The following is a 16,220-nucleotide window of genomic DNA, read 5'->3' on the forward strand; positions in this document are numbered from 1 at the left end:
GCTTTCCCAGGGCGGAAAAGTGAATTCTTACTCGACGCGTCGTATGCAGTAGCTAATTGAAAATATTTAAACATTAACCATAGAACACTTTTATGTCGATGTTATACGTGTTACATAATATCAATATGTAATATGATTATATGATTTCATTGGCACTGCAACGAGAAACGCTTATGATGATTAAATTGGTAAAATTCGAAACCATTTTGAAAATGTATATACATAAAGGTTACAAGATATTTACCGCAAACGTATATTTAGTAGAAAATCAATATACAGCAGGAACAGTCATTTTAAACATACTATTAGGACTGAAGATACCAGATAATCGAGCGTTTAAATACTTTTTAATTATTTAAAGTTAATTAAATATCTTGCAGTTTCTATATACAAGCCCACATTTATTTCAAACTTTGTCAATATAATCATGACATTAGCACCTCGTTACAGTGTTAATGAAATTTCAAGATATCTTGTATAATAAATAGAATATATCTACGAAAGGTTCCTATATGTACATAATATATATATATATATGTACAATATGTGGTAAAGATGTAACGTCAGAATCACTCTTTATCTATCGTAGGTTTCAATTTCACTGGAAAATCACTCGAGCTTACTCGTTTGTAATTCACAAGCAGATTTCACTCTGGCGACTTAACAAGCTGCTTTTATGGATAAATATACAGGGGAAGAAAAATATTTCTCGTTGGTGGAGCGTGCTTGGACGTCTCCTTTTACCATTTGTCGTTGTTTTAAACGTCCATCCTAATTCTTCTTGGGGAATTAGCTTGAAAGTATAGGATTCAGAGCACATATTTTCTTTCCACTTTTCTCTTTTTTCGAATAAAACATATCCCGAAGCGATTAACGTTTTAAACGTCGTTAGTTTTCTCTTACTGACGTTCGTATTCTCCAAAAAATAAGAGATAATTTTCAGAAAATTGTCTATATACGAAAATAAAATTATAATGTTATTTCAATAACTACGTTTTCTCTCAATAAAACAAGGAACGAAGTAGAAGCTTTCACTTGCTCCGTTCAAGTGTACATCGATCATCTTGTTCTTGCCAGAACAAAACAGACATCGTCGAAAAAGAGGAAAATTAAAAACTATGGAAACTACCGGTCGAATAAACGTAATAAAAAAAAATCGCGGCTAGGGAAAGGAAGAAAAATAGAAGAAAACAACGCGATCGAGGTTGACGATGATTAATTAATGACATCATATGAACACGTTAGTGCGGATGAGGGTTTCGACGGGACGTACCAAACAAACGTGGTGGTCACGCATAACGGCAGTTGCCTGTACGTTCCTCCGGGCATCTTCAAGAGCACTTGCAAGATAGACATCACTTGGTTCCCCTTTGACGACCAACACTGTGACATGAAGTTCGGATCCTGGACCTACGACGGCAACCAGGTACACTACTGTCTCCACTAAACACTAAACACGCTCAGAGTACACACAAAGCACCAAGAAAGTCTTTTTACTGGTCCCGAATTCTTCGAGTGGTGCATCGAACGCGCCATTTCCTTGGACGGTACAAACGTGGCTTCGAAATTGCCGCCTACCGACTTCAAAAGCGAGCGTTCAGACGTATGAAACGTCCTCGTGGAGAGAATTTACATTTAGGTTCTCTGGTTCATGGTTTTCATTCTCTATCTAAATCAAATAAAATCGATTTCCCATACGACAAAACGATAATCTTGTGGAATAATTATATCGAATACAAAAGTAGGTTTTTGTTAAGTTATCGAAGTTGGTTTGTTTACGACAGAGTTTATACTCGCGTGGCGGGTAATAATACACGAAACACATAGTAGAATATATTAAACGAGCTAAATGTTCCAATACCGCGGCAGAATAAAGTTTGACACCGGTAGGTCGACGTACAACGTTTTCTCTCGCGTTACTATACTTTACATCGGCGTTGATCTATTTCCATTCCGATGGAATAAAGTTTATCAAATCGTTACACCGATTCCTCGGATAATTACTGCGATTTGGATCGAACGAATTCTGTTAATAATCGATAGTAACGCTAAAACAAACTACGCGATGAAGATATCATAACGATTTTCCAATTGCTGTTAAACCAGCGTCACGTATTTTATCGATGAATGTTACTTTAGGCGTGTAGCGAGTCTACGAACGGAAAAAGGTTCGACATATTCTCCTGACGTTGCCATTCGTACGTCAGGCAAAGAAACAGAGAATAACGAGCATTGTCAGCATCAACGTCACATCTTTCGCCGTTTCCTCGGACATAGTAATTCATATACTCGGCAAGTACGGTGTCACGAGTCGACGACAATGGCAATATAACGACGTTCTCTCGAAGAACGTCTCGTTTATTGCGCGAGTCTGACGCGTCGGTAGAATAGCTCGACGATTCTCTCCATGGCGGCGATGCGTCGTTAATGGAAACGCGTTTGGAGTCCGGTGGCGGCACTGACGAATCCCGATTGCCACGATATCCAAGCCCCTCTCTCCCTGCCAACATCCCAAGAAAGAAAAAGGTCCTCTTGATGCTATACGCCCATGAGCTGCCTCCCGAGGCTTCTTTGTCCGACACAAGAACTCAGTGCAACACAATAGCAACGCTCCATAGATAGCCGTTCATTCTCACGCTTCGTAGCTTCAGCTCGGATCTTTATATATAATATAGGTATATTACATATATATGATACGATATTATGTATATTATATTCTTTACGTATATATGATACATGTAACACGCACATGTACCAACATATGTGAAATATCGAGAAGTGTGGGAAGAGAAGGGGTGGTGAAAGAAAAGCGCTAGTGATAGCATCAGCGTGGTTAGGGATACGCGATGTCCTCTCTCGCTGTTCTTATTCATTTTCCTTTCTTTCTACATTGAGAAATGGGGAAGAACGTCGATACAAGAAAGTTCGGAGGGAAAAAGCTTTCAAAGAATATTCCAAAACACTACGATTGTTTAAGAAGTTTAATAAGTAACTTCATATCGTGTCGATGAGAATGCATCGATAGTTTCAGACGAATAGCATTCGTTCAATCAAATGAAACATACCCAAACTATGACGGATTGAAGGTTTGAATCCCGATTGCTTCTCGCTGATATACGGCAGAAAGCCGCTTAATCAGACGGCTGAGACCGATAAATCTGCAATAATACGCCGATTATCGATCATACGGCCAAGGTTTTTAGACGAAAGAAACCACGAATAAAGTATTAAACGCGATAAGTTTTGGTAGAAATTAGTATGCAGATATATAAATCTAAAATTCAAATTCGGGCATATTCGTGACGGTGCTACGTAATTAGCAAAACTTCTTGCAACCCCGAAACCGATGATACTTGGCTCCTGAAGTTGGGCCCCAAATTTATTAAACGATGTATCGCGAGAAAAGATCAACGGCTCAACGTGCGAATAATCGAAAACCCGACGAATGTGAGTTTGCACAGCCGTCATTTCGTTGTAATATTTTCCTGTTGGTAGGACGGATAGAATTGGAGGCAACGATCGTCCCCGGTTGGTAGAATAATTAAATTCGTTATGCGGACCGCGTGAAATAGCCGCGAGTATTATTTAATGCCGAAATTTGTCGTCATGCTCGGTCGAACACAGGTTGGGTAAGGGAGAGAGATGGCGAGCGGATTCCCCGAGCACGTACTCGCAGTCGCGGTTCCGTTAATTGTATTCCACTTTCAGGGCTGGTTACCGCGCGGAAGCGCGCCAACAGCGCGAACCATCGCGACACCGAATTGGAACTCGTCGCATTCAATTATTACGAAATTGCAGCTAACTTGAGGTAATCGTCATTACCGAAACGATCGGTGGCTGTTATTGACGCGTTACCGCTTGATCGTTAATTGGCTGCCATAATTGGAGCTGTAAGACGCTCGTTTGATTATCGTGCCGAGCCAGATAATTAATTGATCGCTCAGTCTCATTGGACGTGTAACGATGTTACTGATAAAATTAATCTCTTACCCGCTCTTTGGAAATGTTTCAATTCTCCAGGGTACGCTCCTCAAATATTACCAAAATTTTCGCTTCGTCCTTTCGTTGTGACACGCCGTACAAGATATTCCCAATTTTCTAAGCGAATTGCCAGCATATTTATCTCCTCTGTTTTCTGTCACTTTTATTTTGCGTGTGACGATCAACGACGCGTGTGATATGAATTTCGACGTGGTAACGCAGTACAGTTCGGAAACCTTAGATTCGCAGTAGCAAGATCGTAGATTCATCCGAGTTAAATTATTACTGACAACGCGTTTGATATATTATCGTAGCATAATTTATCCGTAGATCGGTGTTATGGGGTTATCGATGGCGCAGGAATTTTCTTCTACCCGTAGATTCATGCCATACGAGGCTCCAGCGTAGCAGATTCCACCCGAGCGACATTAAACCTCGTTAAACGCGCTCTGCCCGACTGTATCCGAATTTCGGAGAAGTTGAGATAATCGCCGTTAATGGAACGACGTCTGCATGTTGCGTCATGCGACAGCATTCCATCGTTAATTACGGTATTTTCGTTTCGTGATTCGAAGGGTACTCCGTTAACTTCGCTTTATTTTACTCTCGATTTGGTGCACGTCTTACAAAAGGGACACTTCTCTTCTATAGGTTTCTATATAGGTATTTGTCAGTCCAAGAGATAAAATGCAACGTGTTTCATTGAACGTGCAAACAAAAATCATATATCAAATGTGAGTAAATTATGAATAAAGTGTCCTAGCTCGTTAGAACTTTTAGAAACGCTCGATTGAAAATGAAAAATTTCATTATCTAAATGATAACTTCGGAATAAATAATTCTCGTTACAATAATATTTTTATCCCGTTAAATCGCATTCGCAGTGGCTCTACAATTTATTTTCATTTCTTTTTACGTAATTTTTCCATTTATACGTAACGTTCTTCTACAAATTTCGTTGTAATTTCAACGAAACTATCGGTCCGCACATTTCATCAAAATACGCTCTCGAGTCGTTTATAACGTGCGCAAATTCGCGCAAGGACTGTCGTGTCCCGTGACGTCCTACTGTTCAGACATGAAATGATAAATTCATTTCACTTAGCGTTTGACCTGGACAATTTGCAGCGGCTGTCAGGCCTCGCGTTTCGCAGTATACATTGAAGAATCACACGGTTGGTTCTTTATGCGTTATAGCGTTATCCGTATCGTGACGGGAATATAGAAGCTGTGAAATTGCCACGATGAAGTTCGTAAAAATGAATTTCGTCAACAAGATTTTCTCAACGTATTTTACTTCCTTTCTTAAGCTTTTTAAATTAATCGAAATATTTTCGCGCCATTCGAAGTATTTCAACGGAATAGAGGAGATTAGGCGGTTCGAATAATCTATTCGTTTCATTTTATTTAAAATCATTTTGACTTACGTCGATCGAACTCATCGTTCGGTCAAAAACACCGGACGACAAATCGTGACGTTTCATCTCGAAACAATACCACGAAATGACTAGCATGCCATAAAGTTCGGTAATCATTGGAAACGACGAAAGAACGGACTCACAGTGATGATGACACACGGGAAACGGAAGCGAGCGGTACAGAGCATAAAGGGTGAGCGATTTATTGTTTGGATCGGTATTTCGACGTGCGTGCACCGAAAAATGTTTGAGTTATTTCGTTCGGCGTCACGTGAAATTCATAGGTTTTCGTTGCACGTGGATCAGGTTTGAATTAGAGTTTTGTCGTTTGCAACGCTTAATGTTCCCTTAATAAAAAAAAAAACCTATTTACCTGATAGCGATATAAAAGCGTATACGAGCCCATATTTCTATACTTACTCGGCGCTATTAGACATTTTGTTCCTGTTAAAATTAACGTGTTTCGATTTTCCTATATTTGGGAATTATTATCGATTGCTATCGAAAATTATAAATACTTTCTTTCTCGACAGATATTATATACGACGAGAATATTACAAACGAAGTATCGAGATTTACATTTGAAAACTTGCAGTACTGACGTATTTCACGTGTCCGATTAATGCAGACTTTAGCTACTAATATCCCGCGTAGACACGTGCATTTATTGCATATAATGCATTATTGTATATAATAGTATCGTATATAACACACTCATGTTTCGTATTACTCTAAATAATTATTATTCGATATTTATTAATTATTACAAAACTTTGATAGTATATTAAAAAGACAGCCAATGTAACGATACGGCGCTAATGAATGGCTTTGATTCAGAAATAGCTGATAAATACTTCATTATTGCAAATATTATTTATTACTGCCTGCATTTAATTCAATTTATAATACATTATCGTGAGAATAACGCAAAGTCAATAGTGTTAAACAAAATTCAATATTCATATTCGGCATTTAAATTCACGTTCAAACGTCTGTCGTTTCGTATATGTAATTCGCGCAGTTTCATTTGATAAATTTATTTATCGATGGTTGGACGTGTATCAAATACACGTCTGATTTCGACCACTTCGTTTCAAGATACAAGATTCCAATAAATATTTGCCAGATGATGAAGCTAAAACTATCACGCAAATGCAAGGTATAAAATGATTCGCATAGATGTCTGACAAATTTGCCGATCCAATTAGAGACGAACATCTCTGAAATCGAGTTTCTGTGAAGATCTTCAGGGGCAGGCTAAGAATAGATTTGTTACGTTATTTAAGGACGTCGGAGGAAAAATCGTACAACAGACAAAATCTTTAATGTTGGAAGATAGAATTATTGGTAGCTGTTTTACTTCAAACTATTGACAAACTGTAGTTTCACTTCTCATAGATTTTAAATGCGAGAGAGGACTATCGATCAGTAAAAAAAGTTGTTAAATCGGAAGAAAAGAGACGAAAGCAGAGTGAAAGATATTTTATGGCTTCGTTCCACCCACTTTTCGAAGGCTTCACGATTGGCTGGAATACAAATTTCGGTAATGTGCACTCGTTTAAGCGTGAAAGGTCTGCTTAAAAGCGATGTCTAGCGACATCTTAACGTTTCAGACGATTTGTTATGCGTGTAGAAACGTGCATCGAATATCATTATTTCGATTATTTGCAGAACATTTTTTACGTTTAACGATGTTTAGCGGAAATTATAGATTCGAGGGTTTCTTCAAAATACGATTTTGTTTCCTATGATTCTACGATACTATTATAATTAAAACAGAAAAAAATGCTCTCAATTGCTGCTCAATTTTGTTTAGGAATTTAAACCTAAAATTTAATCGTATCTAACTGACAGTACGAAATCGTGTTTTACGTAACCCTTGATACGATTTAAGAACATTTCTACTAATATTACGTAGAAACCAGGAAGAAATAACGAAGTATAGCATAAAAAAAGAGAAGCTTGTGAAAGTACATTGTACGCTCGATTATACAACGTTATGTAAAATTATTATTAGAGCAATAGACTCTGTGTCATAGAGATACCATGAACGCGCATACCGCGGGTACTCGATGAGTCGATTGTACACTAACGCACAAAGGGTACACGCATAACAAGTCGACGAACGCAATCTCGGCACATAAATTGGCTCTAAATGTGTTGAACATTATATACGTACTCTGGTGTCGTAATTAACCCCTCAAATAGATGAGGGGCGCTACGATGGGCTGATGTCGCTTGCCGGTGTTTCTTGCTTTCACGGGCTTATAACTACGAAACATATCGAGTGAGCTTCCACTATATTATATATATATACATATAGATATTATATACGTACATATGTATACGATATATACAAGTACGACCATGTGCAAGAAGCGAACTTAATAGACAAACAAGGAAAGAGAAAAAAGAAATGAGGAAAGCGCGAGAGAAAAAAAGACAAGAAAGGGAGCAAATGAAGGAAGAAGATATCGTGACCCACCCCCTGCCCAACCCCCTTCGGGAATATACAATACATATATGTACTACTTGCCCCCTACCCCCCCACAACCTCCCCTCGTGGAGATTGATAAAAGAAAAACCAACACAGAGATAGCGGACGTAGGGAAACAGGATGACCGAGAACACAATGACCCAGAATATACTTATACATGTCTCACACACAGATACATCGACGAGTCAAAGCAGGGACCACGTGATTATGTCTGAGCTGGAAATTGCGATTTCGCATGGAACACATGTTCACGTCACTCTACTATCGACTCCGCACCGATCATTCTCGACGATCCTTACGACAAAAAATCCTCCAGATTCACCCCGGAAAACCTGTTCCCGGATTTTCTACTACTATACACCCCTGCTATCTGCTTTCGAACGTTTCTTTTTTTTTCTTTCTTTCTGATTTCGACTCGTGTTCGAGTCGCAGAGTCTTGGTTCGTCGCTGCTTTCTTGTAAAAATCAAGAAGATTCGGAACGCATGTTTGCAATCCTTTTGCGTAATTATAGTTGCGTGCATGAATACGAATAAGTTGCTGTTTCACGGAGGAAGGTGAGCCTCTCATTTTATATACATTTTGCGATTGGTATTTGAATATACGTAGATCGAATAAACGAAAGATTTTCGTTTGAAACTAGAGGTTTGCATTGGTTTCTTTTTTCTTTTTTTTTTTTCTTCTTCTTCTTTTTGCGGATAATAAGTAATTATAGGGAATATAAGAGCATGTTTATGATACTTCTGCGAATAGATGCGTATACTTGATACTGTCTTCTTTTGTAGTATGTTTTGCGCTGTTTAAGTTTTACTCAGTAGATGAGAATTGTTAAGATTGTTAGTTGATAATCGATATTTCATAGAAAATAAGAATTTGACATTTATATAAGCAGGAAATATTGTAAATAATTCTGGTATTGCCAGTTATCTTACAAATTTCGAAATAAGCAAGCGATCCAAATTTTACAAATTTCTCACAGATCAATAGATAACACTGTTACGATCAAATCATCAGAACGATATTGTTATTTATTCCTGTATTCGTAAACTGCAGATAAATATCTCGAAAGAAATGTTTTATTCGATCTAAATAACACGAAAGTAATTATTCTCCTTTTACTTGTTAAAATTTAGTCTACGGTAATATTAAATACTGCAAATGTAACTACTAATTAATATTGTCAATCGCAACGATAGAAGTAACTGCTAGCGTGTATAGTTTGAGCATGAAAATCTCTAAGCTTCCGTAATTTTGCTTTCTAATTAAATACAGGATTTTTCTTCAAGGTAATCCAGATGACATCGTGTATATTTGTATGAAACTTGCGTTTCATCGATTGTAAAAGTAAAATTGAAAAACTTATAAAAGATCAAAGATTTAAAAAAATGATTTTAGAGAAAATCAATTTAAATTTCATCGTGTGTAATCTATTTCTCTTTTGATCGAACTATTTGTTCTTGAAATTTCCAGGAACGAAAATATTTCAGATATGCAACTTAAATAGAACATCTTGCACAGTGCTATCTATCGGTATACTATCTTTGACATTTATTAATACAGAATTATTTACAAATCTTGATTAACTCAAGAGTGTACGTAAAAGTGATCCAGCTCAATAAAATTTCTATTGCAAAACTTCCACGATTTTTTCAACAGAATTCTTTAGACAACTTCAATGGAATTTCTCTCATTCCGAAACAATTTTATTTACTGTCAGTGGTCAAAACTGAACAAAACTCCAACGTTCTTAGTCTATCGCGAACCATCGCGAGGATAATAAACAACGCAAAACAAAAAAATACAAGGTTTACATAATTGCCAAATTAAATCTCAAGGAAAATCTTAAATAATTATTCATTTTTCACGCGCCAATCCGCAAAATGTCAGGGACATCGCTTTCCTCCAAGAAATCGGCTCGTTCGACTTTGCTTCGCGTCACGAAATTCTTCGTCAGCTTCGATCTTTTTTACGATCATTTTGTTCGACAAATTACTCGAGAAAATCTCTCGCAGCCACAGCTAGACTAGTCAGGCTTCTTCGATCTATTTCGTTTCTTTCTTCATTTATGTTTCCATCGCTGCCGAGACTATCTCGATGACGCGATCCTCGTGTCTCGCAACACCGGCAACAGCGACGGACACGAGGATCAAGTTATTTGCAATCTGTCGATCCGTTGTCCAGAACCTAGGTAAAGTTTCCATCGTGGAGTCGATAGCTGAGTGACGTTTCCATGCCAGCCAGTAGCGAGCTTTTGCTCTTGAAATTCTCCGGTCTACTAGGCACTCATGAGGCCTGGTTCGGCAAATCGATTCCACGCGACGACATTTGCTCAATTTACTTTTATGAAAACAAACGATTTTACCAATGATCAAACGACACGACGCTTTTTTATTCGACTTGTATCATTTTCGTATAACTCGTTAATCTTATTTTCTACCTACTGTTTTCATTTAATTCCCTTTTATCTCGGTGGAAATATTCGTATTTTTTTGTAGACTCGTTTTTTTTTTACTATTTTCACTTCAATTTGATCCGAGCGAGAACGTTTCATTTGAAACAATTATTATCACGCGAAGAGTGCATTATATACTCACGGAAAGTGCTACCGTTTCGTTGAAAATAAAAAAAATATTAAGAGAGAGAGGTGGATGACACACGCTTCACTTTTCTGTGGATTCACTGGTTTTGTAAGTATAACGATACGCCTGCAGTACGTACTTGAATATGGTGTTTAGCGGAACCATCGTATCTTTTTTAATATATAAATCGATTTTTCTTTCTGTTATTCTGTGTATAAAAAATATTGGATGTTACAACGTTAGAATATACCAGAAGATGTTTCAAATATATCCGATTCGAGAAACATCGTTTGTTATCGGTAGTATTACTCCTTTGCATGTATTCAATTCTCCGGATGTTAGTATCCAAAATAAAGTGTGTTTAGCTATATGTATATCTGTTTGAAAAGTTTGAAAAGTCAAACTAAGCTAATAATTCAGAACTACAAAATTGATGGAAAAATATAGCAAAAATGATATTAACGAGGTATCAGTGCGACTTTTAAAAATGTGAAATACAAATCGTTTGGTAAGAAATAGATACTTTACAATGTATAATGTAAAAATCGATTTATATGTAGACAGAGAATATATCTAACGATTCTTTACAACCGCACCGTTATACTTTCGAAAAATGTGATGTCATAGATAGATAGTTCATCATACAGTTCGCTTTCTCCCTTTTTAGTTTTTCCTATTTTCAATCGAGCTATCACGATACACGTTGATGTATAATGCATTTCGCAGTACTTTTGTTCGATGGGAAAACCGATAACAACGTTTCATCAAAAAATAAGTATTATAAATACGATATAAAATTGCATAATACCAAATCAATATGATACGAAACAATAACTTTACAAGCCGATTCAAGAGAAAGGTATTACCAGTTCAGATCCGTCAATTTCATCGTGAATTATATCATTATCCTCTTATTAAGTATCAATAGTGACTTTATCGCTGTTATTTGTTAACAGCAGCTGCATCAAAATTGTTATGAACTTTCGCGCAGTAAAATCTCGGAAGCTTTCAAAAATGAACTATTCGTCGATTATGTTGAACGTTTCGGATATAGCCAATCCGACAATCAAACTAAGACCAATGAAATCGTTATGGCGAACAAACTACGTATTAAAAGCCGTGTCGTTGAACGATCGTATCTAATTGTTTCAGCGAAAAGTACGTAAACCAGCTGCACAGAATCGGCGAGTGAATCAATTTAGAGAGGTCGTTGGTGCGTCGGTAACGAGCGGGCAATTAGCGTTTTACGAGAATTCCGGTACTCGGGCTCGATACTAGGTTTACGATTGTCACAAGACTGCTGATAGACAGCTCGTAAATCCGCAAAACTGCACCACGGGGCTGGATCATTGTTCGCTGACCGTATTTGATCGCCGCCGTTAATCGCGTTTATCCACGGTTACTTGATGATTCTTTTCGGATACCGATCCAATGCAATCTTGATGCTGTTTATATCGGAATCAAGGTATCTAACGCCATCATTTGTTATAAATTTTATTTTTTATTATCAAGATAAACACCAACCGATTGTATTTAGGATTCGATCGATTGTTATAGGATGCAAAAGAAAATTAGTGCTGTGATTTTTCAAAAAAGATAGTCTGACGTAAAATTCGTATTAAATCGGAAGAATAGTATTAAGAGATCAGGATAGTATTACACTCAAGAAATATGTTTCAATTTGTCAAAACAATGGCGACATGAAAGGTCTAATGAAATTCAAGATAAATTGTCTTTGATATTTAATAAAATTAAAAATGTTGTTCTAGTAGCCACTTGTTATCCTTATTTAGAGCGTATGTTCAGTGTGTCTTTCGTTTATTTTAACACTCGGTTGAGCACGTTTCATCATACGTCCACATTTGTATGAACATCTAGACAGTAGGTACTTTGATGTGTATATGTGTATTATTATTGTTACACCACAATTACTATAGATAATTTCTTACTCTACAGACTTTAAACAAATATGTATTCGATTATCTAAACGATAACATCACACAATCCCGAGAAAAAATATTTTTCTGACAATGTTCGTTAGGATTGTCCTTGTTCTCATGATTAGTATATATCCCAGATGTTATTTCAATATGTAGCATCTTGTACGTTTTATTTAGGACACAGGAAATCAAACTGTCTGCGATACTCTGTATAGAAACGAAACGATAATACGTATCGCATACATTGAGAAAATGTTATTACAACATTCTGAGAATTCGTGTTAATATTCAAAATTATTTGAAAACAAAACTTCCTTCGCATAAAAAGATTTATTCGTCACAAATCTATAGGAAAGTAAGATTCGTAGCAATTCATTCGGAAAATAAAAAATGAAAGTACACGCTTTCTTGCAGTTGCTCGGGATAGATAAACTGATTATATCAGACAGAAATCGATGCGCTGCTGTAACGAGTGCGTATCTGTGCAGATATCAAGATATACGTCTACGAGCATGTCGGACCTTAAGCACACCACATAAAACTGAATATCAGAATCTTTACCTGAACGACGCTTACTCAGTTCACCAAACGATCGAGTTTCATCGCCATGTGATACATTACTCATGAAAGTTTCACGGGAACTGGTAATACTTTCCACGAGATTTTTGCTATAGTAAAGAATTTTACTACAATTAAGAACATAATCTTTGTACATAAATTCTCAAAATGGAACGAAACAAAACGGTTATCATATATTTACGATCTGTTGCACGATCAGATCATTCTCTGTTACGATACAGAATATAAAAAACGAAAAATAAGAACTACAAGTGTACGTTGTTTTTGGTATATCTCGGTTGATTTTCTACATTAGAATATTCGATTAATTTGTCAGTTATTTCATTTTGATATTCATTTCGATATGATTGTTCTTGAACCGTTCTATTAGTTTGATGATAACGCCTCTGGTAATTTAAAGAATTGTTTCCTATTTTTCTTTTCTGTTTCGTTCGACAGATACAAGAGAAGAAATTTAGCGATACAAACTGTCAAGATAAAGCTTCTACTCTACATTGTCAATTAAATGTCACAAACTAAACTTTTGAAATTTGAGAAACGTTTGCTACATGGAGATTTTGAAGAGCAAATGTTCACTGGCTAAGCTTAGGCTAAGTACGTATTTGTTTCGCACACGCGTGTTAAATATTACAATCTCTGCAAGGTTCATGGTAAAAATTAGCATATGCTGATAGGAAATAGTATGTCCCGTAAACATGAAGAAATCGAAGCTTTACCAAGTGGATCGTCGAAAATTATAAAGTTTAGAAATATTTTTATTATTGTGAAAAGAACATTCCTTCAGTACTATGTGTCTAATTTAGCAAGTGGCAGTATAACGAGCATCGTTAATTACATGATGTCCCATCAAACTTATAACACTTCCGCGTAGTACTTGTTAAAATAACATTCCATATAAAACTTGTCGGATTTGTTTCGGTAGTGTTAGAAATTTGCTTTGTTAGCAAATAAAAATACACGACCAAACGATCAAAAAGTTGTCTTTGCACAGCTAGACGTGTTACGGATACACGATAAAATGCAGAAATTCTAACAAAGTCGAATTGCCAGCACATGTAACTCATAATTTTCATGCATACTTTTATCAAGTCTTTTAGATTAAGATTTTTGCCACATTGTACGTTTTCAGAAGCGTAATCGATGCGTTATCGACCAATCCTTTTCTGGCGTGTTGCTTCAGTTGTTCAACGTACTAATAATAAAATAATACACAGACTTTCACACAAATTCGCTTCTTCGAGATTTTCTTAAGAATACGGTTTTCTTAACCATCGGTCGGCGCCACAGGTGAAACAAACGACCAATGTTTTTTTTTTAAACGATCTTGTGATGGTCTTTAAAAACAAAAAAGGTTTCATACACAATGCGACAATATTGCGGTTCCAACGTTCTTCCCAACCTTCGACAAAACATTTACATTTCATCGCATCGGAGAAACTTTGCTTGAAAACTTCTTTTCTTGCTGTTCCTTTTTATAGCAACCGTAACGAAGAGATTAATTTTTAAAGAACACCGCGCGAATATTTAACGGTGTACTTGTTCTTCGCCAACTCATTACTTTCGACAGAGATCGTTAACATTCCATCGCGTTTCTACGAAGAATATGACCTTAAATTTATTTTTAAATGAAATCAGCGATTTGTATTTTTCGTTCCAAAAACTCATATCTATTCGTTATTTAATTAGCGATAATGTTAATTCGATAATTTAGAGATGTAAAAAGCTTTAAATGCTTAATGCATGATCTTTCTTGCCTTTTATCGTCCATTATCTACTTGCAATTACGTGTACGTATAATTAAAACACGAGTGTATGAATATTCTACATTTATTAATTACTTTGCGTACAAGATTAGATGAAAACTATGGACATAAAATAAAGTTAAATTAAATATATACCTACGAGAATTTAATCTTGAAAAAGGGATCTCATTAATGACAAAAAAAATAAAGTACAACAACGTGTCTTATAAGTAAAAATCATGTACTGTATTATACGAGTAGAGTAGACTATATTTTAAAAGATAAACGCGTGTAATAGTACATATTCTTATGTGAATTCGCGTTTTATTTCGCCAGTCTTTATCTTAAGCGAATGCATGTTGTATATTTTGTAGCGTGCTTAAGTATTTGTCAGTATACGATTAATTTTTACTTTTGTTATGTTTGATAAATAGAAGTATGGGTACCTACTAGTTTGCCACGTTATATTGATTTACAAAGATGTGGATTGTGTACAGTATAAAAACGTATGTATGCCAAGTATACGTATAAGGAAATAACGTGATTAAATTTTCTTAAGAGTAAGTTCGGTTTATTAAGAACTTGTATGTTAAAATGTGTGTTAAATTCCTCAGATTGTATATAAACTATAAAAGGTGAAAAAAAGAATTTAAGACCTAATAATCGATAAACAAACTTACGCCGTGTTTTCAATTGGGATCTTTAGTTTTGATTTTTTATTAGTTCCTTTATTACTTTGTAAAATTTAACGTTTGAAAACAATGTGATGTTAAAAAATGTCATAGGTGATCCGAACAGTTTAGGTTGGATTTCAGCTACTTGAAGATATTCAGCTGCAGATTAATTAATTTCCAGTTTACACGACGAAACTGACATAAAGTAAAAGTTTCATCCAAATTCTTCTGGATCGCCCACGACTCAACGATATCAATTGAGATTTAGCACAAAACAGCTTCTCGAATTTTACTCAATTTTTAAATATTTTTCAATTAAAGGGCTAGCTATTATCAGTATATATCTGTACACACCACATTTAGAAAAACCTCGTCTTTTTATTTTGCAATAATTTGCTTTGCAATTAACATTATAGGCATTGGTTATTTAAAAGACTTAGTAAATCTATAAATATTGCTAATTGTACTCTTATGCTGGCAGAGTAGCGATACAAAACTTTGAACTTCTTTTATGATCTATCCTACTGTTGCTGAAAGATCGGCAAATTTTCTATTCATTTCGCTACCTTACTAATTCTACTCAGAGTTACCGAACCGAACTCTTAAGAATTAATAACACCTTAAATGTGGCAACAAATTGACTTTTTCATTTCCATTAAGCCACAGGTCATGCTGCATCGTGTCTCAACAATATGCTAAAGCGGGATCTAATCATCTCCTCGACATACCTCGTTAATCATCGTCGCTTGAATCCTGCACACAAAGTTAGCAAACATTCGAAAGTCCTTCGATGGAATTTTTCTTCGACCAAG

General features: G+C 36.0%; 1 protein-coding gene across 4 annotated transcripts in view; it reads left to right on the forward strand.

Annotated features, from left to right (window-relative positions):
- LOC126868934 (neuronal acetylcholine receptor subunit alpha-7) overlaps positions 1 to 16,220 on the forward strand; it is a 268,344-nt gene that overhangs the window by 147,454 nt on the left and 104,670 nt on the right. For all 4 annotated transcript variants that reach the window (XM_050624949.1, XM_050624946.1, XM_050624947.1 and 1 more), the window contains exon 6: positions 1,246 to 1,426. In XM_050624949.1, the coding sequence (XP_050480906.1) occupies positions 1,246 to 1,426 (181 nt within the window). The remainder of the gene's footprint in view (positions 1 to 1,245; positions 1,427 to 16,220) is intronic.

The sequence above is a fragment of the Bombus huntii genome, chromosome 8 (genome assembly GCF_024542735.1).
Source record: "Bombus huntii isolate Logan2020A chromosome 8, iyBomHunt1.1, whole genome shotgun sequence".
In the NCBI taxonomy this organism is placed as follows: domain Eukaryota; kingdom Metazoa; phylum Arthropoda; class Insecta; order Hymenoptera; family Apidae; genus Bombus; species Bombus huntii.